General features: G+C 43.6%; 2 protein-coding genes and 3 non-coding genes across 5 annotated transcripts; all 5 read right to left on the minus strand.

Annotated features, from left to right (window-relative positions):
• Positions 1–282: 282 nt before the first annotated feature.
• On the minus strand, positions 283–18,070 carry RNASE4 (ribonuclease A family member 4). The gene is made up of 2 exons (XM_058541062.1): positions 17,982–18,070; positions 283–1,918 (listed from the first exon to the last, which is right to left on the minus strand). The coding sequence occupies exon 2, from the start codon at positions 1,899–1,901 to the stop codon at positions 1,458–1,460; it is 444 nt and encodes a 147-aa protein (XP_058397045.1). The 5' UTR covers positions 1,902–1,918; positions 17,982–18,070; the 3' UTR covers positions 283–1,457.
• Positions 6,363–18,060, minus strand: ANG (angiogenin). Its single transcript, XM_058541063.1, has 2 exons — positions 17,982–18,060; positions 6,363–7,054 (listed from the first exon to the last, which is right to left on the minus strand). Exon 2 carries the CDS (start codon positions 7,034–7,036, stop codon positions 6,596–6,598), a length of 441 nt encoding a protein of 146 aa, XP_058397046.1. The 5' UTR covers positions 7,037–7,054; positions 17,982–18,060; the 3' UTR covers positions 6,363–6,595.
• A 569-nt stretch (positions 18,071–18,639) lies between the features above and the next one.
• On the minus strand, positions 18,640–18,711 carry TRNAP-UGG (transfer RNA proline (anticodon UGG)). The gene has a single exon. It is a non-coding gene; the product is annotated as a tRNA-Pro (tRNA).
• Positions 18,712–19,903: 1,192 nt separating this feature from the next.
• Positions 19,904–19,995, minus strand: TRNAY-GUA (transfer RNA tyrosine (anticodon GUA)). Its single transcript is given in 2 exon segments — positions 19,904–19,939; positions 19,959–19,995. It is a non-coding gene; the product is annotated as a tRNA-Tyr (tRNA).
• Positions 19,996–21,209: 1,214 nt separating this feature from the next.
• On the minus strand, positions 21,210–21,282 carry TRNAT-UGU (transfer RNA threonine (anticodon UGU)). The gene has a single exon. It is a non-coding gene; the product is annotated as a tRNA-Thr (tRNA).
• Positions 21,283–25,552: the final 4,270 nt, after the last annotated feature.

Here is a 25,552-nt window from a genome sequence, read left to right on the forward strand (position 1 = left end):
ATTTTGTACAGCTCCTTGGAGCTTCTTTTTATCTGCTAGATTTGATGCTGCCTGATTCATGAACCATTGAATAAGGCCAATAAGATCTTAAAAATTTACTCAGTTGAATTTTGTTTTTTAATAGGTAGCAATGTAGTCCTGTATACTTGAAATTAGCTCACAGGGTAAACCCTAAGTGTTTCACCACACATAGAAGGGTAAACCTAGGAGGTGATAGGTATGTTAATTAGCTTGATTATAGTGATTATTTTACAATGTATATGTATACCAAATCAAGTCATACACAAATAATAGATATCTGCTGTAATTGAAAGGTTTTTGGTTTAATCACACACAAACATTCACACACACTTTCCTTCTTTAGCAGCTAGCATCTTCATACATCTCTGTTGTCCAATTTGCTTGTAAATATTCAAAGAGAGAAGGGAAGGTGTGAGAATTATCTTTGAGAGGAATCATTCCCTCTGGAGTAAATGAGACAAAGTTTTCTGTGTCATGTCCATCGATCTGATGGGCATTAGTCTTGGACCAGAATTTATGAGGATATTAAGGTGTATGCATGTTTATAAACTAGAGAAGAATTAAAAGAGGATAGGAGAACGAAAAAGAATAGGAGAAAAAGAAATAATCCCCCACACAAGAACCTTAGCACAGTTTTCTCAGATATGTGCAGTTTAAGTCCTTTACTATAAGGAAAACATGAAATATCTTTCATTCAGGAAGAGGGAATGATTCTTAATGATCTAGTATATTTTTAATACTTTGACTTACGAGGGTGATTCAACAGTTTGAGAAGAGAAAAAGAAAATTCCTTGTATCATTTCTTGATCTTATTAGATCCAAACACAACAAAATTGCCAAATTATACAGATAGAGCTCTTGTTTTGCCAGTACATATTTCCAAATTTTTAATGTTTCCCCCAACAGCTGAGTTTTGGGCATAACAAAAAAAAAGATAGTTTCAAAATACTCCTTGTAATGAAGTGGAAAATACCCTAGATTAGTAGCCAGTTAAACTGGATTTTTGTCTCAGCACATCCACTAACTTCATGGTCTTTAGCAGATCCCTTGACTTCAGGTTAGTATATATAACAATATCAGCAGCAGCGTTACAGGGGTACTGTGGCGTTAAAATGAAAAAATTTAGACGAAAGCACTTTGAATTGCTTGAAATGCTATAGAAATACAAATAATGACTAAATTCCAAAGGAAAGGATTTGAGAGAGCTAAGTTGACTAGTATTATAAAAGGAAGCTTATTATAGAAAAGCCCAGACTTCTTATAGGTTTATGTCTCCACTTCTCTGTGATTTTATTTAACAGAATGGGTATATAGAGAAAAAGAATAAGAAATAAGCAGAGGAGACAGAGCCTGGACAGCTCAAATGCTTTACTCATTGCTATTCAAGGAGTAAGTGAAAGGCCAACTGCTGGGCCATAACCCCTGACAGGTGGCGTCTATCTATCAAAGTGCACAGGCACCTCTGGGTTACCGTCACAGGCAACGACAATACGCCTAGTTCTGGCGATGGCCCGATATCTACAATTGGGAGCCCTGGAACTTCCTGTCTCCCTGCAGTCTGTGACCTTCATTACACGCTCATGGCAGTTCATCCTGCCATTCTTGCACTGGATACTGGTGGTGCTGCAGATACTACGAATGTTCCAGATGTCTTCATGGATGAAGGTGTTGAAGGGCTTGCACTGATAGAGAGTCATCTTCCGTCTTTGCATCATCAAGTTGCAGTAGCGATCACTGCCATCTCTCACCCCAGGGTCCACGTGTTGCCGCAGGAATCGTTGGTACATGTCATCCTGGCCATAGGATGGCTGTACCAGCACCAGCCCCAGCAGGGTCAGCAGCAAGAGCAGAAGCAATGAATGGGTCCTCTGGAGAGACATTGCTACCTTGGAGGTGCCTAGGAAGAAACCAAGGGGCAGGAGAAAGGAAGGTAAGAATTGGGCACTGCAGAGAGGTGTTGAGAATGGCAAGCTGACATTTCTCAGCTCTGTAGTCTCCTCTTTCCTCCTTCTTATATGTACCATCTCCCCACTCTTTTCTGCTCACAACTTTTCCCACTCTTGCTTGCCCAAGAGTGAATAGTTTGCAAATATGGTCTTCTCTGAAAGCAAGAGCCTTTCTCTTTTCTAGAGAAGTTGCTATAGCCAATGACCCAGGGCAGAGACTGACTGGTTGGCTGTCCAGGTATATATGGCCTATATGGTCAGGGTTTGAAAAGGGGAGAAAAGGAAAATCTAAATGAAACTGGAGTTGTCTGTCTCTTGAGATAATTCTCCAGTCATGTGATCTTTGGAGAATGTTTGCTTCTCTGGAGACTCAGATTCCCAAAAGTTTGGATAGACTCTGTCAAAGAAAGCTTAGGAACTCATTTTAATTCCTTATATCTGGGAATTGAGGAAGGCAGCACAAAGAGGATAGAATAACATTCAGCCTTTCCTCTCATGTGGCTATTCTTCTAAAGGTATTAAAATCAAGCCCTTTTGGAAATCTTGTTAATCTCATAAAAAACAAAACCAAAAACAGAGCACCCACCACAGTGCTTTGAAGATAGTAAATATTGGTTGAAGGAGATAATAAATGCACTAAGCAGGCTAATGAACAAATGAAATGAAATGGGTACAGAGAGTGAAGGTGTTTCCCAGGCTTGTGGAGTTGACTGATAAGAAAAGCTAAGAAACATTTAAAAAATAAATCTAAGCAGCACAATCTCCACAACAGAAGACTTGGACTGTGTCTTTTTTCCTTGCTGTTTCTATGCACAACCTAAAAAACCAGGCCCTGGTGATATATTCCATTGTCATCATCTATCCTCGATGCTCTGCCTGTCTTGCCAATGGCTGTCGGTAGTTGTCTGTCTTCTCTAGTTGCAGGATCATTGTGTTGGCACCTCTTGGCAGTAGAAAATAAACATATGTTTAACAGAGTTAAAAAACAAAGAAACAAAAAACTTCCAGAGCAACAACAAAGAAAGCATTGTCATGTACATTCAGAACACTGCTTTTGTTGACTGAAGAAAGGAATCCAGGCCTATCTGCTAAAATCTGTGCTCCTTTCACTTCCTCTGCTGCCTCTCTCATCCCTCTTTCCCAAATATCCAGGCTATTAAAGACGTCTATGCTCAGAGTTGCTTCTCTAGCATCAGAGTTTAACCAGGGGCAGAACAGAGTGGCAGTGGAGGTGGATCACTCACCAACACCAACTAGCCAGATGCTGCCATCTGGCTGCCACTCCTGGGATTGACGTGAACTAATGAACTGAATCCACCTGCCTCTTGAGTGAGGCAGGGCTAACTCACTAGAGCAAAGAAAACTATCACCCTGATTCGACAGGAAGTGAGCAACCCAACGTGCAGCAAGGAGAATTTTTTGAGAGTCAGACAGGCCCATACCTACATGTGCAGTCCAACGGCTGGCCCCAGCTGAACTCTTGGGTTTGATGTCTATGGCTACTACGTTCCTTTGTTTTCAAAGATGTGGCTTCATAATATCAGATCACACTGAGTGACTGAAATGGCTGATGAGGGACTGCAATTTGTTCCACCTAAAGCCTATCCTTTGGTTGGTGATAATGACCAGTATCAAAAAAAACTTGATTATTTTAAATACCACCTCCTACATTCACAGCCACCTTTTGCCTGCGCACAGAAAGATATAAAGCTCTATGTCACATTCCTGTGACTGCAGCTGTAGATACAAGATGTGGAGTTAGGAAGAGAGGGAAGTGAAGGGGTTATGCAAAGAAGGGTGGCAGGGAGAAATGATGCTTGACTTACTCCTCACCCCAAGACCAATGGATACACCTTCTGAAGGTACACTTAGCACTTAGGTAATAGCTTCACTACAACAATGTCCTTCAGGTTGTTTTTCCCAAATCTAATCTTGCACCTCTAATCTTGCACAGTTCTGTCTACTTTTTCGCATCCTGGTTCTTTGTGACCAAGAATGTGGTTTAGCAAGATAACTGGCTACAGAGGAGACTTAAACTATTCATGCAGAGCAAACCCATGGCTTCAGCCACACTTACCAACTGATTTAACAAGACATGGAAAAATATTTGCAAAAAGAAAAGTCCAATGTAGACATCAATGGGTGCATCTCAAGGCTCCAGCTATAGCAGAAAATGAAACGATTCCTTAATCAACCTAACACATACTTTTTGGTCAGAGCTTGCCCCAAAGGCTTTCTCCATTGCACCACATTCACACTCAATAAGAACTTCTTATGATACTGTGATCCCAAAGACCTAGCTCTGCCACACTAAATTTGTGACCTTGGGAAAATTACTTAACGTCTCTTGGCATATTTCCTCATAAGTAAAATGAGCATAATAATAATACCTACCTTTTAGGGATGTTATGAAGAATAAACGATAAAATCAATGCGAAGTGCTGATCACAATGCTTAGCCCATGGTAAGTGTTCAGTAAATGTTGGCAGTTATCATTTTTATAATTTTCATTTTTATTGGTTTCCTTTGCATCCTTCAGTCTGATAAAATAATGAATGACTACACCAAATTGCATATATTATTGACCCCCACTTTATTTTGTAGAGTACCTGTATTCCTCAAAAATTAGAAGGCTGTTACTAAGCTGAAATATCTCAGCTACTAGGATTTATGCTGTGTCCCTAGAGAAATTTTTTCTCTCCAAATTGCATGGAATTTTCTGCCTTGCATTTCACCACTCTTCAAAGGACTTGACATTTTAGGGTTTTTCTTCTCTTTTCCTCGCAAAGTCAACAAAGCACAGATGACCAGAACTTCAATTCCACAAATGATTCGCTTGAGATAAAATGACTTGTCTGTGACTTGACATTTCATTCTAAACAGCTTTTGGTTGTGAGAGAAAAAGAGACCCAGCACAAAAAGCACTCAGATTGGCTACCCAGCTGCTAGCTCCATCAGCAGGCTGGGAAGCACCCCCACCCCACTGCTATGTGACTTCTTAGGAAATCGTCATTTGCCTTAACACCAGAGCAGCGTATGCAATGATAATGCTCTAAGCAGGTGTTTGGAGAAGATGTGAGTTTTCACAGCTATGGCATGATCAATATAATAACAGTCCCTGCCTTTGACCTTCCCCATCAAGACTTTGAGTGGGGCAATGATCTGTATGAAGTCACTTTGCCTCATATCAGGGAGGTAGTACTGGTGGGAGAACCTGAGAAAAGGGTCCAAACACTCTACCAAAAACTGAAACTTTCTCACTTCCTAAGGGGTTTTGAGATTTTATAAGGCAGATTTTCTAATACGAGAGGTTTGGAAAACTCTTTTGCTTACTTTCTTAGGAAATGACGGTGTTTTCAACTTTGAAATAGATTAACTCAAGGTGGACAGATTCACATGCTGAGTGTGCAGCAGTAAGCCACTTCTCCATCCCTTCCTCCATAAATTTGAGTACTTTCAGTGAGGCTGGGCTCCCAGGTGGCACCTGGACACTGGTCTATAACCCAGGTATTGAGGAACCAGGGCTTTTGGCCCATTTCAGGGCAATGTGAGCAGCAGGAGAGGCCACCGTGGGAATACTGTAATCATACAGACATATATTCACGAGACGGCAAAACTAGTGATTTATAATTGTAATTTTTAACTACATTCTAAATAAAATATCCAGGCTCCTGTTGATGGGAATTGGGTAACAGGAAGTTAACCACTGAACCTGTGCTTTGGTTAGTATATTTTACAAAGAGAGTGTCTGTTAACCTAAGTTTATGTTTACTTGAAAATAAATCCAGTTGAAGAAGAATGCGGGATAAGCTTGGAGTGTCTCTATGACTTCTCTAAGATCTCGCGGTTGCCAGACATCAGTTGATAAAGTAAAAGATTAGAGAAAATAATGTCAAGTAATCAAATTTTTTGATCTTTATATAAAATAACCACGAGAATATCCTGGGAGCATTCCATTCAAAGCAACACGAAAATTACCTCCTGCTTAAGACAAGAGGTGTCCACCCTGAATGGATTTTGGTATTCATGCAGGATTACATGTGTGTGCATGTGTTTGCATGTGTGCATGTTTGTGTGTGCATGTGTGTGACAGAGGGAGACAGAGACAGTGAGAGTGTAATTAATCTGTTGCTATTAAGTTCTAAACTCTTCTCCTTAAGGTTTAACATTTGTAAAAGCAATATTGGCTTATTATTTGACAGCAAAAATAATTTGCCCCTCGTGAAAACTCTTCTTAGGGGCCACGAGTCCTGGAATTTTGCCAGCTCTCTTTGTAAGATGAATTTAACATCCTTACCTTCACAGAAAGTGAAGTCCACCTCCCCACTGACTGATAAGGAACTGACTGATAAAGAAAAAGGCATTTCTATTCCATCCAATCCTCTCAGGAGACAGCTGAGTAGAGAAAATGGGGAAAGATCAATAGGCCAAGAATCAGTGAGAAGACTTTGATTCTTACCAATTTCAGAGACATTTTTATTTATTAAACATATTGTAAAACAGCAAAAGATCCGAGCAGCTCATTTTCTGGGCCCCTGGCAATGAATGTTGCCGCCACTGTTCTGGGGTGGGGAAGGGAAACGGCAAGGAAAGGAGAGCAGAGCCAGCTCTGGGCAGTGTCGTGCAAGTTATGGACGAAAAAAGGACTCGTCAAAGTGGACAGGCAAGCCATTTTCACAGGCCACAACAATGTTTCTGTACCCTGGTGTGGCTCTGTACCGGCATGGAGGCCGGGGGGACCCTCCTACATGCTTGCAAGTGGTGACCTGGAAAGGAGTCTTGCTTATTCTCAAATTTCCATTATAAGTCTCTCCATTCTTATCTCCACAGATGGCCTTGATGCTTGTCTTCTTGCCATGAATAAAGGTGTTGGTGTCTTTGCAGGGTGTGGTCAGGCCTCGTCTCACCATCATGCTGTCACAGTATCTGTCATTCCGGCCCGTTGGTTTGGCATCATAGTGCTTGGTCAGGAAATCTCTGTACCTGAAGTCACCCTGAGCCAGGGTCAGTGGGGTCAGACCCAGACCCAGCACGAAGACCAACAACAGCGGGCCCAGGCCCATCACCATCTCTTCCAACAAAGGCTCCTGCCAAGGGCAAAAGGAGGCATGGTAGGGGCAAAGAACAGCATTGCCAAATGAGGCTAAAACGACAGGGACTTTTCTCTCTGACAGGGTATCAGGAGTCAGGTATCCTCAGTCACCTAATTACATCTTTTCTTTTCCCTTCCCGTTAATCTCATACCTCTTGTCAGCCCATTCCTTTGGAAAGCCTATTTAAAAGTTTCCTGAACACAACTTCCAGCCCCAACCATTCTTTCCTATCCCTTAAGGATCACTGAGTATTTACCTATCAGTCATAGTATTACAAAATCCACTCACGTTCTTTAATTCATTTATTAATTAATTTAATAACAAACATAAGCCCCTACTGGGTACCAGGTACTGTGCTAGAACACAAAGACCATTAAGACACACCAAATGCCTCCCTAAAAGAGGATGTAGCATCCATGGGGAAGAGGAGGGAGCTCTCATTTACTGAGATGAGACCGTAAGATAGGAGCTGGGAGCTATGAAGAAGAGGGACTTGTAGGGAACCCTGAACCCAGGGAAGGGTAAATCAGAGGATTGTTGAAGACAGGATTCCAGGTACTCAAGTCAGTTAGGCAGCTGGCTGTGAGGAGAGCACTGAGAGCAGTTTCACCTGGAGGTGAAGGGAGGCAGACCTTCTTCCCCAAGAAGTAGGTGGTTCGTGGCCAAAGGTGGAATTAGGATGTATTATTTAGAAAGAACAGGGAGGAACATGGAAGAATCCATGTAATGCTTGAAAGTGGGTCTGGGGTCAACTCTTACAGAGGACTGGAGGAAGGGGAATTCAAGCTTATTCTTAGGAGCTTCTTGAATTGGGAACAATTTGGATTATTCTCAGAGAATATTTTCTAGTTCTCCCAGCAGATGTACATAGACTGTTAGACAACAGGCAAATGATGTTACTATGTGGTAAACAAACAAACAAACAAAAAACTCCTTAGATCTTTTCATCAAATGAAAGACCTTACAATTTGCTGTAATGATTTCTTAACATCTTTCTCAAAAGACGAAGAAGAAAGAGAAAAAAAAGATTGCTGCCATCATCTCTCAAGAGCTGTCAATCTGAAACTGTAGAACTCACACATCCCAGGGGTGGCGTGTCACAGACATTCAGACACATTGATAGGGTAAATATGGTGCCTCTTCCTGGAGCATGATTTTAACTTAATGGATAATTAAAAATAGAATTAAACAAGTACAGATTACAACAAAATAGAAAAAAAATTCTTATAAACTTTTAAGATTTTATTTCTTAAGAAATTTGAAGACTTTAGAATTGAAATATATTTGGTGTTTGCAGCAGGCAGTTTCTAACTACATCTTTAGTTCTTTGGAGAAAACTTTAAAGAACATGCAGAGCCTTTAAAAACCACAAAGTCCTGCCCCACATTATATCAAATATATATGAATGTGCCCACATCCAGCAGTAAAAATGACTTTTCACTATAAATTTGACACTGATTTTTGTTTTTCAAATTATTTGTCTATGAGTAATTCATTTAATTCATGATTGCCTATGATTTCTTGGCAATCATTGTCCATACTGAGAAATTCTTAAAATGGGAGAAAAATTTGACCCTCAAAATATTCTCAAATGTAATATAATTCTTATGAATCCTAAATTTAAAAATAAATGATATATTTTCATAAACATTTGATTAATTATTATCAATTTTTTTATTTTGAGCTTTCCTTGTGTGTAAGTCAATAAACATTATTTTCACATCAAATGTTTTTTCAGCCCTTAAAGAGGTCATGGGTCCTAGTACTAAGCCTGTAGTGTTGCTCAACAGCCCTGGGCGTATGATGGTGAATCTAGAAAGACAGAGGAATCCAGGGTTCTGCTGGTTACATGGGAAGGCATGTGACACTGAGCAAAGGGAGCGCTCTTTCTCATCAGCATTTGGTATTGATCCACCTTGTCTGTTTCATAATAACTGTAGACAAATTTGGTACACTGCTGAAGAATACCAAACTACACATTAAAAAATTTTTTGGTCATTCCACAAAACTGAAATAAATAGCAGATGAAAAGTTTTCCATTAAGCACAGAGTATAATTTATAATAGAATCAAGTGAAAGTGTGTTCTTGGGAGTTTAGCAAGAACGTGGTACATGATTGCAGAGGGGAGAGCCACCCCTAAAAGAATGACAAGCATTCCTACATGTCTGCTGCTCCAACACAGCTGCTGGGCTGCCGTGCTACCCATTTGTCACGCTCTTTACATTTACATTGTGCTTTTCAGTCTCCTGGATGTGTTTTCTTTCTAGTTTTTTGGAAAATCTCATCAAAGTTTTATTGATTTGAAATCAATTAAATCTCTTTCTCTGCAATGGGCAAATATTGCCTTCTAATGTCAAAGACAATTGTAGAATCGCGGGTTTTCAAGATCGGAAGGGACCTTAGAGGTCACACAGTAAACACCTCTCTTCCAAACAAGGCCAGAATCCCAGAGTCTAAACACTAGGAAATAGAACTAGAGCTGGCGGTACTCAAAAGAGTCAGTAGGTGGCAGTGGTGGATAGTAAGGTTGCCAACGTCTTCCATATTGCAGAGAAGAGAGTGGGTCCTTTGTAGGACATCCCAGTGCTGTACAGGTGGTGGGGACATTGCTGTTTACGGAAGGGAGAGTGAGCTGGCAGGTCTGTCTAGAGTCTCTGTCCAAATACTCTATGCTTTAGATATTAAAACCAAGGACACCTCACTAGATACAAGTGTCAAAGCAAAGTCATAAAGCTCAGAATCTGCCCACAAGAATATCACAAAATAAAGATTTCCCTGTTGTCAGTTTTCACAGATGCCATTTCCAAGCCATCATCTGCATGATCTTGGGCAAACAATTACCTGTTTACTTGTCAGTGTTTCCTACTGGTGTATAATCTACAGGAAAGCAGAACCCATATTATTCACCTTTAATCACAGTGTCTGCCTCATGGGAGACCCTCAATATTATTTTTTAATGACTGATTCCATTTTCCTCTCCAGGCCTAAATTTGTTCATCTATAAAAAGAGAGATTTGCTAACTCTAAAAGTCTGCAATTCCATGGTTCTCATTAAGCATAAGAGAGCCTTTTCTGCTTTCACTGGAAAAAGTCCAGTGACCATGGAATTGCAGAGACAAGTTTGTATAAGTTTAGTTGGTGGTATAGGGCACCAGCTGGAAGAAATAGATGACAGGCTGACCTGTGGCCCAATCTCACTGAAATGCATCATCCCTTAAGGCTTGGCATATAAGCCAAGCCCACAGACCACCTCTAGTTAAGGCACAGGACCGACACCACATAGGGGCTTCACATCCTAAAAAGCCACTTGCTCATTGTAGGTTGAAGGCCCTCACGTCCCAGTCTGGAAAGGTAAGGGAGTATCTTTGTTTCTGATTTTCAGAATTTGCACACTCATTCTGTAACAACTCAGCTAAGATTTGCTCAGGCTTATTGTAATCTTGACTCCCTAAGACATCCAGAAACGAAATCCCAGCAAGCACATACCATGGCCACCAGTGTCTAACGTCTGCTCCCCTACTCACAACTTCCTCACTCATATACTCAATTCTAAATTCCCCCCAAAGACAGGTAAAGTGGAACTGGAAGAAAATAAGTAAGAGACATATTATTTTGGGTGCAGAAGTGAATCTGCCTAGGCCAAGGTGCAGAGCCTCACATCTGGTGGTCAGACTCATTCACATATATCCTTCTACCTCCAAGCACATAACTGTCAGTCAGCTTATTGTCAGTGGAATTTGTCCCAACTGTTCTTTAGACTAACTAACCTCTGTCTCAAAGCAATCCCTTAGTCTTCACAAAAATTAATATTCTCCTCTTCTCTCCTCAGGCAATATCTTGTATTCAAGAGATCCATCAGACTTTATGCACTATGGAGTTAATTTGACAGCTTATGATGAGTACCTATGGTTACAATTACAACATAGTTTCACATTTTTATATGTTCTAGGGCTATATCCCCCAAAGTGAGAGCATGGACACTCAATGCATATTCCTCTCTTTATCTTCTTTCTGGTACACTGGCAGTACCTTCTTTTGATCTTGGGATGTGTTCCACTTTGCTTTCAAAGACCATGCAAAACTTTCTTAAGGAAAGAAATTAGCAGGCAAGGTTACGAGAAAACAGAGATAAAAGCATACTTTCTGTTTCTTTCCTTGTCAAGCCACATACAATGCCTGTATCCAGGGGCGCCCCAGATGCCCTTCAGCAAATGGCTTCCCCAGGTCTTTGGGGATTTTATCACAATTGAAGAATCCCTCCTAAACCTCCCAGTCTCATTAATTTCCCTTTATTCACATACAGACTATCCCAAAAGAAATTTGTTTTCATTTTAAACTTTAGAATCTGATTCATTTTCTTCTTCATTCATGAGCTTGGGCCCAGAGACTTTAAAAGGGAGAAAATGGTTTCATTGAAATGGATCGATGGCTAGAAATAGTACATAGATAAACAAATAGGACAGTAGATTACCCAGGAGGAAGAATCTTACAAAAATCTGGAAGTTTCCCTCCAACTGAAGATGGGTTCCAGCTGTTTGTTCCTGCAGGTGGGTTCCAGCTGTGTGAACATGGAAGTCTCTCCCAGTTCTAATTATATAGTGATCAGACAAACAGGGTGGGGAGACTAGATCTAAAGACCCCCAATCCTGGCAGAGACATGAAAACCAAGGACACTGCTCTTGGACAAACGAGGAGAGTCATTCACCTCTTCCCTGGGCATGACTGGATCAAATATTAACCCATCTAAATGGATTAGAGATTTGTTCTGGAAGGCAAAGTTTGATAAACATGACCTTTTGCCTCAATGCTGCCTTTTTCTGATGTCTGTCATTCTCACTCTTGCCCATGACAGGAGCGAGGTTTCATTGATCACATGCAATGATCTGGATCCAGAAGACGGCGTTTCTGATATTGCGAGCCACCTCCAAGAACTGCCTTGGAAGAAGCCTGCAGAGTAAGATGTGATCCTCCAGCAGGATACTGTTGCACTGTACTTCTTTTTACCCACAGAATTTGGTTTCATGCAAGGATGCTGAGTAGGTTATTCCATAGATTTCATAGAACCAGGAAAGCACTTCTAGAGAAGGTTATGTGACAGCTATTAGCACCCTGCCCCTGCCCTCAACCTCCCAGCTACTAACCCTCAGAAATATCCTTGCCATATATTCTAGACTTCTCCTTCTCTTCATCCTTACCTGTTCTACAAGAGACTAACCCTGAGCACTCAATCTTCTGTTCCTTGTAACACAGTTGCAAAATTGATTATCTCCACCATCAATGCAACATTGATATTGCATCTAATCACAAAGTGGATTCATCGCTTGCAAAGAAACAGTGAGCCATAGGTCACCAGGATCACTTATAGATCCTACAGTTTCAAATATCAGGCAGCAGCAGGACACCGACTGTTTCACAGACCCCCAGCAACCACCTACACTGGTGTTGGACCTGGGACAGTGTTATGTTTTTAAAAATCCTCCACCCTCTGTTATCATCCACCCACCTCCAAGTTTTCAGTCTGCCTGTTTTTGAGAAGCTGTCAACTAAAGATAGGCTACCCGCCCGTAAAACAACTGCCCTTGAAATCATCATCTTCATTATAATAATCAGTGTTACCTTTCATTTTATGCAGCTCTCACATACTTGATTACATTTAACCATCACCAGCACTGCGTGAGGCATTATGCAAGTCAGTCTTCTTATGAGGAAACTCCAAGATCACACGGCAGATGAATGGTGCAGTCAGACTTCAAACCCCTTATCTGCAGGGCGAGAATCTTCTCATCTTTCCAGACCCAGCCCGAGCAACGCCTCCTCTGAGTCCTGACTGACCTGCCTCAATCCCACTCCATCCCAGGAGGAGTTGCCCACTTCTTTCTCTGTGGATTTACTGTACCGCCATTGTACACACTTCCATTGAGGCAAGCATGCAGCATGTCCCAAGTTGACAGCTAAAGTTGCATTGACTGTAGACTTGATATGTCTCCCGAGGTGTCTGAAAAGCTAGTAAGTCAGCCCCAGCTGAGCTTATTTGTGTAAGAGTCTGTGATGCCCCTGGGAAAGGATTCATCCCAAGAGAAGAACACGATGAGAGGCAGGAGAAAGATGAAAAGGCCATGGAGCAGTGTTGGGCAAGGAGTACAGTATGTGCGAGTCACATTCCCTTCTGACCCAGATTCCCGGGGCCTAGGGAGAGGCCACTGCAATAAAAACTCGAATAAAAATAAAGGTTGTTTTGTGAAATACCTCTAAGATTCAGAAAGTACACAGCAAGCTGGTGTAAAGAAGGTCACTACATGGTTACAGGGGTGGTGTAGGGCGTGGGGCAGGAGGGGAAGTACCTTCCCCCACCTGAGGATTCTGTTAGGACAAATTTGAGGCAAGTCTAGACAAGAGCTAGAACATCAGATCAGACCATTTGCTCTGCCAAAAAGGAAGAGGACACTGCATGTAGGCACCTTCAGACATTCTCAGCAGCGTAGGTCCCTTTGTATGGCAGGGATAGACCTCCCCAGGGAGCTGGACCAAGAAAGAAGTAAATTGCAGCCTCATCGTGTAGGTTGAAAAGGCGAGTTTGCAAGCATGTGTACACCCCTTGGGAACTTCAGGAATGCTCAGAGAAGAACGTGAGCTGATCTGGAGTTCTTATAACATGGGTGGGATGCATCTGGTTTTACTTCAGGTTAGTATAACCTGGGAAACAGGCTGTTAACCATCACTCCTTTGATGATTAATTGACTTCATAATCTTTCCATTAGATGGAACCCTTTGAGAGAAGAATTGTCTTATTCACCTCTACATCCTTAGCGTCTGAAACAGTCACTGACTCCTAGGCCCCAAGTTCTTTTTGTTATCCCTCATTGCTTCTAGGAATGCACCATCTGATCTCACTCTGGAGACCCCACCCATGCAAACTCTCCCGGCTTCTGTGAAAGATGACATGAGTGGAGCCATATTAAAACAGCCAGAGCAGCCATTTGAGAGGAACTGCCTTGCATGTCTTATTTTCTTTATCTTCCAAACTGGACCAAACTGCTAACATTCCAAGCAGTCAGTAAGGACAAGAATTTCCTGTCTGTAAGGACTGATGGAGCTGGACTTTGCTGATGACCAGATTGCTAACCAATCAATGAATTACAAGTCTAGCCTTTTGCTTGATGATTGCATCTCAAGCCTAATCTATGAAGTACAAACTGAGCGTTACCTCGTCTAGCACCAATGAACTCTCCTTTAACATAACTCACCTCATCGTCCCTTTTTCCCATAAAAACCCTAAGCCCCTCTGCTGTAATTGGGACACTATTTGAGTTTCTACCTTAATCTGTGCTCCCTGAATTGCAATTCTTTGATCCCAAATAAACGCTTTGCCTCTTAAACTGGATTCTGTTTTTGTAGGTTGACACTTCTCTTAAGGTTGACAGACACAATTGGGTTTGGTAGCAGTTACCAAACAAGGCAGGCCTGATTCCCAGGTAGAGTAGGAAGACTTCCAAGCTTCCTGGGAAAGCTCTGCTTCTAGCTCACTGATAAATCCCGAAGGCCCACTAATATTCCTTTATCTTTAGGGATCGGTCCCCATTCCAATGCAAAAATCTCTAGGAGGGTTAACTCTTTAAACAGCTGTGGGTGATTTAAACATCCTTGGGCATGTGCTTTCGAGCTTATTTTAAGAACAGTTTTTGGTAACTGGAAGGGCCTGAGGATTTAAGGAGGAAGAAAAGTGGGCAGCATGGAAAACCTGAAAAAGGACACACTTCATGTGCTTTTCAGCTGTGGTGGGCACAGTCCTGCCTGAGCTTCACTTTTTTTTTTGCCATATCTTTTTCCCTTTTAGCCTGAGCTAAAAGGAAAAAAAAAATGTCAGAGGTAGTGAGAAGAGGAACAAGCAAACTGCCACAAACAGCTTTACCCTCAGTACCTAGTGCCTCAGGGTTACTGAAGTCTCTGGAAAGGCAGGGATAGGCATGCCTCTGACCTTTGTTCTGCCAAACACCAACCACCAAAGTTCAAAGCCCTTTAGTTGCAAAGAGAATTAAGGGGACATGGGGCCCAGAGAGTGGGGCCTCTACTGCATCTAACAGAACACCCAAATGCTCACTTTCCTTTTGTGGGCAAACACACTATTTGAGAGTGGTGCCTATTTTAAATTAATCACACATCATCTTTTAAACAGATGCTGAAGAACTGAGTTCTAAAAAGTTATCAACCAGTCATTAGGTCGGGAGGACATCTGCCAGGTCCATTGCAACACCCCCATTGCCTCAGCAGTCCTGGATGATGGAAGCAGCATTCAACCCCCGCAGTCTATGGGGATCAAGATGACTTGATCAACATGACCCTTCTCTGATAAATTGCCTAAAAGCAGAGATAAGGTACTCCACTCCAACATCACATGCGTGCTTGTGCGTGAGCACGCACGCACACACACACACAGAGTCCCATGGCCTGGAACACGGTTCAAGCACCAACTCACACAAACAGACCAGTCTCTGATGTGGGAGTTACACAGTGATGCTGGGGAGCAGCCTCCAGCCTCTGAACACAGCCAGGTCCCCCCTCTGCCTCTGGGATCTCACCCGACAACCTCTGGAGATTTCACAACCGGCCCACACAGTTGACAATGCAAAAACTCAGGTAGGTGAATGGTGAATGGCTGCTTTTGTTCTAATTGTTTTTCTTTTCAGCTTGGCACAATGAGGTTATGACGAAATAGAAAATAAGGTTTGGGGGAAAAAAGTTTTACTCTTTCATTAAAATGCATCTAAGTGCTTAGGCATTTGTGTTTCAAAATACAACAAGGAATTATAGTCTATGATTAATGAACATCATATCTCTGTCGGTAATTTTAATACGTATGAAGCAATTGCCAATTGAAAAAAAGTGCTCATATATTTAAAAAAATGTTCTGACGGCCTGAACTTAAAAGTCATTCCCCTTCTCCTGAAATGTTTTTCTATGTCTCTTCTTCAAGCCACTAGTCTCCCTGCACACAGACACAGAAAGCATGAGTTCTCCTTCTAAGGCTCTACTGCTGGTGTACTTTCCCCCTTTATACTGAGGACACATGTTTAATTCTGTCCTTAAGACTAATTATAAAATTAGGTGATGGAGGGAAGTGCCTAATCTCTAAGTTCCTTTATAACTCTAACATTTAGGTCTATAAACATGAAACTTATTTAGTGACAGAAGTAATGGTTAAAAGAGGATGAAGCTCACGTGAAAAGAAGGATCATGCCTCAGCCTCCAGGAAGGGGGGGCACTATTTATTGAGAGAGAATCGGGACAAAGTCCTGCTGACATGCCTATATTTCCAAACAAAGATAAAAATTAAACATTCACTTTTCAACAAATTCTGGGCTTTGTGCCCATTCTTTCTTTCCTAGGTATTTTGAGGTGTTCTTCTGAGAGTAACTATTTACAGAAATTGCTCTTTGCTCAAATACAGATTAAATACAAACTTCTAAAGAGGGGTTTCGCTGGCCTGCTTTGATCTACTTTCTTATCTATCTATTTTAATTTATGAATCACACTGGCAAATGTTTCCAACAATAACTTGACAAATCTCTGTTACCTGCTTATAACCTGACATCTGCTCTTTCAACAATAGCCAGAGCCATTCCCCTTCCTGGAATGGTTTTGCCCATCCTCTCTACTAAACTATAGTTCTTCCCCACATTACTGGAGTACCTTCTTTTGTATAAGAGTCATGTTACTAACACCCTGCCACCCAACGCAGTCATAGAATAAGAAAGAGATGGACTTCAGGGACCATCTGTCAATCCCTCATTTTACGGATGAGCAACAGAGAAAGAGAAAGAGAATATGTATTGCCCAAGGAACATCTAGTGTTCCTGGGACTAGAATCTTTCCAATGCACCACACAGCTTTTGTATTCCATACTAGTAATTTCTAGAAAATCAAAGCTAATTTTAAAGGTGCCACTGAAAATTGCTGTTTAAGGGAAACCTACATTGAATATTTCCATAAAGTTCAAAAATATTTCACTCTCCCTTTTATTTGTAAAAGAGCTGCTTGAAATAAATCGTCTGAAACCAAATTATCCTTCTGCACTAACTAGTTAGTAACTGTGTAGTTAAGTAGCTCTTGGAATACCTGAGGCTGCTTCTGGCAAACTGGCCATGTGCTGCTCAGATAATTATGTCACTTGGGTTTCTAGTGATTACATTTATGACTCCATTATAAGGTTCTTAATGACACAGAGGGAGGGTCTTGGCTCATTTGAGATTTCCCTAGTCCCCAGAACCGTGCTGAAACTGTTTCTACTGTCCTTCCTAAAGAAAGATGTTCTGTTTTGCCTTCGTGTTGTCACCATTTGATGTGCTGTTTCAGAGGAAGAAAGCTGAGGATCCCAACGTTCCAGTAAGAAAGCTTAGAGACGAGTCTGTTGGCAAAGAGTCTCCAAGAATTTCACAACATTGGCTGAGGGTGGGTTAAGGGTGGGGAGACAGAGGAAAGTAAACAAGAAACGAAAACACCAGGCCCCAAATGTCGGTTACGCTGGCACAAACTGGACAAGACCTGCTTCATAAACCTGGAGATCAACCTGGGTACCAAGCAAAGAATCCTTAGTTTTGAGCCTGTGCAGGCCTCCTCGGGTCTCCCTTCAGTCCGCCAATTCTGTGGTCTCCGCTCTGAGCCTAGGTTCCAGGCAGTGGGCGTTGACGCTGCCAACTCTGCTCAGCTGCGGGAAGTAAACATGGGGTGGGAATGCAGAATCGCGAACTCGTACTATTACTGGACTTTTACCTTCCTTCCCATTCCTCATCTCCCCCAGTCTTGTCCCACAAAAGCCTCCCGGAGGAGCCCCACACTGCCTGTGCTAAGAAGGGACTCCCTCAGGCAAAACACTCTTGATAAAGCCATCGACAGGGAGAAGGAGGAGCAGGAGTGTGAACCCACCTCGGCCTCGGAACAAGGCTGCAGAAACGGGCAGGACAGCGGAAAGAGAAGTTTTTGTTTCTCAGCCGCTTCTTCCTCGCTTATATGATGATGGGGAGCTGGCAGAAAACGCAAAGATGTTCTTTTGAAGCTTGCTTTGGATCCTGCGTGGGGTCAGCGTGCGTGTGTGTGTACACGGACGGGATAGGGGTCTGGCGAGGAGTGGACGCCTGGCGTGCGAGCCTCTCTGTGTTGTTGGGACCCCGCCTGGCTTCCCCGAGGAGGCCCCTTCCGCCTGGACCCGCCTTTGGAGCAGGCGCCACAGCAGCCCCCGCCCCAGGCGCGGCGGGCGGGTCCCAGCCTGGGCCAGGAGCGAGTCCGACGCGCAGCAGCTGCGGGGACACCGCCCCCGAGGACAGCCGACCACGGGATACCGGCCCCTGCTCCCAGAAGCGAGGCAGCCCCCCCGAGGCGTCCGCAGGCGAAGAGTCCAGGAAGCCAGGCAGTTTCATCCCGCACAGGTCCTCAGCCCCATCTCCCATGTGTTCATTCAGTGCACCTCTCTTTTGCAGAACAGTTAGGAACGCGAGAAAGTTTGTACAGAGCTCAATTTTTCCATGAGTAGTTTCCAAAGAAGGAGGGGGGGGGGGGGGAAAAAAACCAGGACACTGGAGGATCCGGGCTCGTCCGGGATTTGAACCCGGGACCTCTCGCACCCAAAGCGAGAATCATACCCCTAGACCAACGAGCCGCCGTGTAACAGTTTTCCCTACGTATCTTCTGAACTTCACTTTCCCGTCGGCGATTGGCTACACCATTCAATGGTTTTGTTCCCCTTTGTGACATTTACCTTTTGCCTTGCTTAGTTCTTCTTCCCATCTTCATAAAGTCTCACATCTGACTCTGGCCCTAGTTTCGCTTATTCTCCCCGATCCACGTCCTGGACCCCTCCAGACGCCAAGTGGGGTGAGAGGAGGCAGCTTTTCAGACTTCAGGCCACGTGTCTGAGATCCACCCAGCCCGGCCGGGACGGGTCTAGCCGCGAGCTCGAGCCTGAAGAGAGCCTGGAGGGAATCGGGTTGGAGCCCGAGGGCCCGAGCGGAGCTCGGCTGCGAGGCTGTAGGGTCCCGAGGCCAGGACGCACGCGCAGGAAGTGTATCTGTCGGGCTGCTACTACCTCGCGCGAGCATAAAATCCTAGGGGCAGGACTGGTGGGCACCATAGTACGGGAGCCGGAGTCGGTTGCAGGCGACCCAGTCTGGCGCGTGTTCGGATAGTCCAGACGTCTCGCAGTTTCCCCGAATGAGAATGAAGTTTTCCATCTCCCCACATTTGCTTCAGTTGTTTCCTTGGTCTTGAATTCTCTCTCTCAGTCTCATCCTAACTCACGTCAAATCCTATTCCTCTTTCCTGCTCCGGCTCAAAATCCTGTTTGTGGAACTATAAAAATATATGAATAGCTAAATGAATTAAAACTGTCTCGTAACGGCCTATGAATGAATGTCTGAAGAGTGAGGGCGAACACTTGGGCTGAAGGTCTCAGGGGCTTTGTTCAGCACATTAAAGCCCCGCACATACGTATGTATGTATGTATATATGGTTCTTGCCAACGAGTGGTCTTGGGTCTCTGAACTTTGGGTCTCAGGCAGCAACGTAGGATCCACTAGAAGCCAAAAGAAAGAACACCTTAGGTAACTCAGAACCTTTCCAATCTGGTTGGAAGAGTTGGTTCACATTCCCCTCCTCACTGTTTTAAGAACATTGTACAGTAGAACCAATTTTTTAAAGATGCGTTATGAGTTCAAATTCTCGACTAAGCGGAATTATTCTTTGGGACAGGGGTAAGGTCTGGAGAAAGGAACCTCCAGAAGACAGAGAACGGTGCAAGAAACCGGTGAACAACAGCTCGCCGGGTGGTTGTGAAACCCCAAAACAGCAGCTTTTCCTTCGAGCCGGAATCGAACCAGCGACCTAAGGATGACTACATGATGAACAGCACTACAGTCCTCCGCTCTACCAGCTGAGCTATCGAAGGGAGCACATCAAGACCTTCTCTAGAATCCCCTATTCAGGACAGAGATAAACAGAGGCGGATGCGAGATAATCCTCTAGTTGCTGGTGAGTGGACACCGCGGAGCAGCCAGCGTGCGACAAAGTCCTGCGCCCGCAGTTCTGGGAACAACCCTTCTAGAGCTGGAGTCTCCTTCACTGAGGGGCCTCCAAGCAGGGCCACCCCGTGGGCTCTTCCCAGGCGCACCTAGAACCCGTGCATCCCGAGGCCTCCCGCGGCGGCGGGGGGGCGGGGGACGGGGGTTGGTGGGGGGAGTTCTGTTCGCCCGGGGGCTGTTGTGCTCTAGCGCGAGGGCCTCTCTGGCACGGTGTGCGTCTAGACTGCGAGCGACCACCCAGGCATGGGGGAACTGAGGCCTGAGGCGGTGGGACACACAATTCGGACCGCGCGACGGCGCGCCAGGGAGAGGAGCGGGCCTCGGGGCGCAGCCCTGGGCCTCTCCTCCTGGCCTCACTTCCTGCGCTCGCTCGGAATCCGGGCGCGTCTGCGCCGGCGGGCGCGATCCTCTTCCGCCTCTTTGTCCCCAGACTCGCGGAGGGAGAGGAGGGGGAGTATAATACGTATGGGCAAGCCCAATGTTTCTGTGAGAACTGACTTTTGGAGAAAATATTTTAAGGTTTTTCAAAGAGGAAGCCGCAATTTCTTTGAGCATAACAATTTTAGTGACCCAAGTCTCGCCCTTCATTTTGCCCGCCGAGATAACGAAGTGTTGGAAAACCCACGGAAACCTCAAAGCTCGCCGGACCGCCTGCGCTCTCCCGGACGCCTACCCCGGGCGGCTGACTGCGGCTCCTCCCTTTGGCGAGGAGGACCTTGCTCTGGGCTCCAAACCTGCCCAGAGCGGGTGCTGCAGGCTCCATCCCATTCTCTTCTCCCGCCGCCCTCCTCCACGCTCGCGTGGCAGCCGCCTCCGGGCACTCGCCGCCGGGCCGCACACCCAAGCCGTCCGCGCAGGCTTGCAGTGCCTCCCGCCGTCGAAATGGACTCCGCCACCTCCCGGGCAGCAAAGCAGCACTTGCGCACTAACACGGGGACCTACGAGGAAGCCGTTCTGCTCAGCGGGCGCAGAGGTCACTGCGGCGAGAAGATACAAAGAGCTGGATTTCCGCAGGGGTTAAAGTTATCATTGGGAGGGGGCGAGGGCTGAGAAGAACACAAAAGAGTAAGCGATGCTTTATAGGCCCCAGCGAGATTTGAACTCGCGACCCCTGGTTTACAAGACCAGTGCTCTAACCCCTGAGCTATAGGGCCGCCTGGGCAAGCGGTTTCCTTCTTGCTCAGAAAAAGAAGGGGTTTATGCTGGGCCTTTATTAGCGTAATTGAGTTGTAAGAAGCAAACAAAACCTGGACGTCGTTTCAATCTGTTTCCCGACTATTGGAACTCAGTCTGCAGGCTCTTGCTGGGAATAGCATAATGTAGGGGGCAGTGACAGGGACCACCACTATCTTAAGATTGGAGAAATCTGTCCAGCACAACACAGTCTAACACAGTGAAAGCTCCCCATGTTGTCGTTGTCGTCGTCGTGTCGTTGTCGTCCCCCGCATTCACTACCCCCCAGCCCGCCCCGATTGTGAAAATTAAGAAGGAAAACCCGGCATACAGGAAGTTGCCTGCCACAGGTCTCTGAGCTGAAACTGGGACGTCTGCACTGGGTTTTGTCCTTGACTCAGGACCTCCACCGACCTGCAACCGCCTGCCTCAAGTTCCTTAGACGTAGGGACCTTTCTCACAGCTCGAATCTCAGCGTCAGAGCAGGTCTTCCTTAACTCTCTATTTAATTCATCCCTTCGTTCAACAAACACTAAACCCCAATTCTGAGTCAGGCTCTCCACTAGGAAGAAGGCATCCAGATACAGTCTTTACCTTGAAGTCACTGTTATAGTCTTGTGAAATAAAAGAACTCTAGTTTTCATGAAAGAGAACAATGAAAAATAGCTGTGCCAGATGTAAGGGAGTGGAGGACAGTGCCAAGGTTCACCAACTTACAGGGAGCCATCACAGAGGCGGGCCTTCAGGAGGGGATGGGGCTTGAGGTGCGCTTTAAGGGGGGTTAAGATTTACACAAGTTTGGGGGCGGGGTGATCTCTGGTAAAAGAAAATTTATGAGCAAAGTCTAAGAGAAAGACAGGCATTCAAGGGGCCGGGGGAGAACACTGGCTGGGGCAGATGTCCGCCCTCCTGGAATTGAGGGAAGGTAAGAGGACAGGTTAGTAGGAGACACAGATTTCTAGAATGAAGTTATGCCCTTTTAAAAATTGAAAATGGAAACTCACCAGGCATGGATATGCAGAATGAATTGAAGGGAAGAGAAACCAGAGTCAAAGGAACGTCAGAGATTGGTCACCGTGCAGGTGCTCAGATGCTCAAACAGTAAAGCTGCAGGAGGGTCACATTTATGAGACTGGAAAGGAAGGAATGAATGAGAGAGATACAGGGAAGGCAGATTCTGCTGGAGTCAGATATGAATAAAGAGGAAGTAAGGGACAATAAAGAGGAAGGAGGGAAGACTCTCAAATATTATACCTTGCAGAAGCAAGATGATAGTTGCAGAAAAAAAAAACAACAAGTCTAAAGGAGAGATGGGTGTGTGGAGAGGGCAGAGGGGTGAAGTGCTAGGATTAGGTAGGCCAAATTTGAGGTGAGGATGGAGGAGTTTAGGGGAACTGTACAATAGCTAGAATACTGTTGTGTCTATAGAGTTCCTTAGATCGATAGGTCAAGGTTAGATCAAATTACATAAATCACGCATTGAGTTAGAGCCTCTAAGAGTTATGTACTCTTGGAGGAAGAGCGTCCCCAAAGAAAAGAGCAGAGGCCTGAACATGAGCTTTCTGAATAGCCCTGTTGCAGGCATTTGTGGTGAGAGAGTGTCCAACATTTTTAAAACATTCTCCTTACATGTGGTAATTTCACATATTATAAGTAAGTCTGTCCTAGAAAATCTGCTTTCCCAGCTAGCAGCTGGGAGTAAGCATGTGACCTGGGTTCCACCAATCAGATGCATCCAGGGAAGATTTCAATTTAGAAGTGTAAACAGGAATAAATGATCCCATAAGGAAATCTCATGTTTTTCCGATGGTGAAGGGGTCAGGCTCTTGGGTATGGGATTTCTTAAATCAATAGGTTGTTGTCTTTCTTTAGTTCTGGAAAATTCTCAGGCATTATCTTTTCAAATGTTGTTTTTGCTTTATTTTTCTTTCTCCATTTATAAAACTGGAATTAAACACATAGTAGACCTTCACACCCTGTCTTCCATTTCTTTTAACCTTTCTTCCATATTTTCTGTCTTTTTGTCTCTCCATGTTGCATTCTGGATAACATGTTCTTACCCATAATCCACTAATTGTCTCTATAGCTTTGTTTAATCAGCTGTTAAATCTACTCACTGAGTCAATTGTAATTATAAATTGTCATTTTCAATTCTAGAAGTTCTATTTGATTCTTTTTCAAAACTACTAGGCCAAATTTTTTTCCAGTTTTATTGAAATATAATTGATATACATCACTGTGTAAGTTTAAGGTGTACAGCATGATGGTTTGACTTACATATGTTGTGGAATGATTACCACTACAAGTTTAGTTAGCATCCATCATCTCATACAGATACAATAAAAAGAGAAAGCAAAAAAAGAAAAGAAAAAATATTTATTTCTTTGTGATGAGAATTCTTAGGATTTACTCTCTTAACAATTTTCATGTATATCATACAGCGTGTTTACTGTAGTCATCATGCTGTACATGACATGTACTTAAGTTCTTATTTATCTTGTAACTGGAAGTTTGTACCCTTTGACTACCTTTCTCTAATTCCTCCTCCCCCAACCCCCGCCTCTGTTAACAACAAATCTGATCCCTTTTTCTATGAGTTGCGTTTATTTTTTTAAATTTAATATTCCACAAATATGTGAGATCATACAGTATTTGTATTTGTCTTCCTCTGTCTGACTTATTTCACTTAGCGTAATGCCCTCAAGGTCCATCCATGTTGTTACAGATGGCAGGATTTCCTTGTTTTCTATAGCTGTGTAGTATTCCATTATATGTGTATACAACAACTTTATCCATTCATCCATCAGTGGAAACTTAGGTTGTTTCCATGTCTTGGTTATTGTAAATAATACTGCTATGAACATAGGGATGCAGACATCTTTTGAAGTGAGTGTTTTTGTTTCCTTTAGATATTCCAGAAGTGGAATTGCTGGATCATATGGGAGTTCTATTTTTAATTTTTTGAGGATACTCTATACTGTCTTCCATAGTGGCTGTACCAGTTTACAATCCCACCAATAATTAGGCTAAATTTTGTAATTTCCTATTCCTTGCAGATATGTGCGAGCTTGTCTTTTATTTCTTTAAACATAGTAATTATAGTTGTTTTAATATCTATAACTGATAATCCCAATAGTATTCTATCTGTTGTTTTGTTGATTCTTACTCATGTCACTATGTTTGCTTGTGTAATTGGTCATCTTTGAATGTGTACTGCTCAATATCTTTGCAAAATTATACGCAGTGAATTTTTGAGGCCAAAATGAAGGTGTCTTCCTGAAAAAAAATATATTGCTTTTGTTTCTCATAGGCACCTGGAGCATATCAACCCAAAAGGACTCTAAAAAAAGTTCATGGTCAGACATTCCCTGGGCCTCCAAGATGATGTAAACCCAAGCTGCAAATTGGGGAGAAGGCAGGCCTGTGGTCACAGCTTCTCAGGAAAAGTTGAAAGCTCATCCTATTTTTCCTTGTTAAGCTCAGCTGACTTCTGCTGAGCTCCACAGCAATTATTGGAAGTGGGAGGATAGAGGTAGGTTTGCTTCTTGTTCCTCCTTACCTTATGGGACTAGCACTTTGGAGTCACAACTTAATATTTGGGAGAATGTCTTACTAGACTTTCCACCTTTGGTGGGTACTGGGTCCTGACATCTCTCCGTCTTGTTTCTTCCACCCAAAGATGCTGCCAAAACTATTGCCCAATTGTGAAATAATTAGCAAATGTCTTCAGAGCTACAAAGATCAATGCTTCCCTTATGTGTTGGATTCCACCTTTCTCTTAGGTTCTGGCCTGGTTGTTGCTTACTACCATATCCTACTTTGATGGTTTTAAGGAGATCTGGTAAAATCTTATCCAATATTTTTATAGTTTTTCCTGTAGGAGGTTGGTCCAAATTAATTAGCCCACAATTACTAGAAAGGAAATTGGAGTTGGAGGAGCTGTAACATCAGACATATTCTGCCACATGGACGGAGAAGCAGAGAAAGCATTACTATAGAAAGAGCATAAGGGAGAGAGTGCCAAGGCACAAAAAAGAGGGGAGATTATAGTGAGAAGGGGAGCCTAGATACCTTCCAAGTCTCTAGCTGTGGCCCACTCCAGAGGCTTCACTGTCTTCCACTCTTGGAATCTTTGAGATTTCCCTGAATCCTTACAGAAACCTTCCTTTTTTATTTTAGCAAAAATTATTTTCAATTTCAAAGACTCTTAACTAACACTGAAGGTACTCTCAGAATGTGCCTCTCTATCTT

Source organism: Diceros bicornis, chromosome 5 (genome assembly GCF_020826845.1).
Source record: "Diceros bicornis minor isolate mBicDic1 chromosome 5, mDicBic1.mat.cur, whole genome shotgun sequence".
Classification (NCBI taxonomy): Eukaryota; Metazoa; Chordata; class Mammalia; order Perissodactyla; family Rhinocerotidae; genus Diceros; species Diceros bicornis.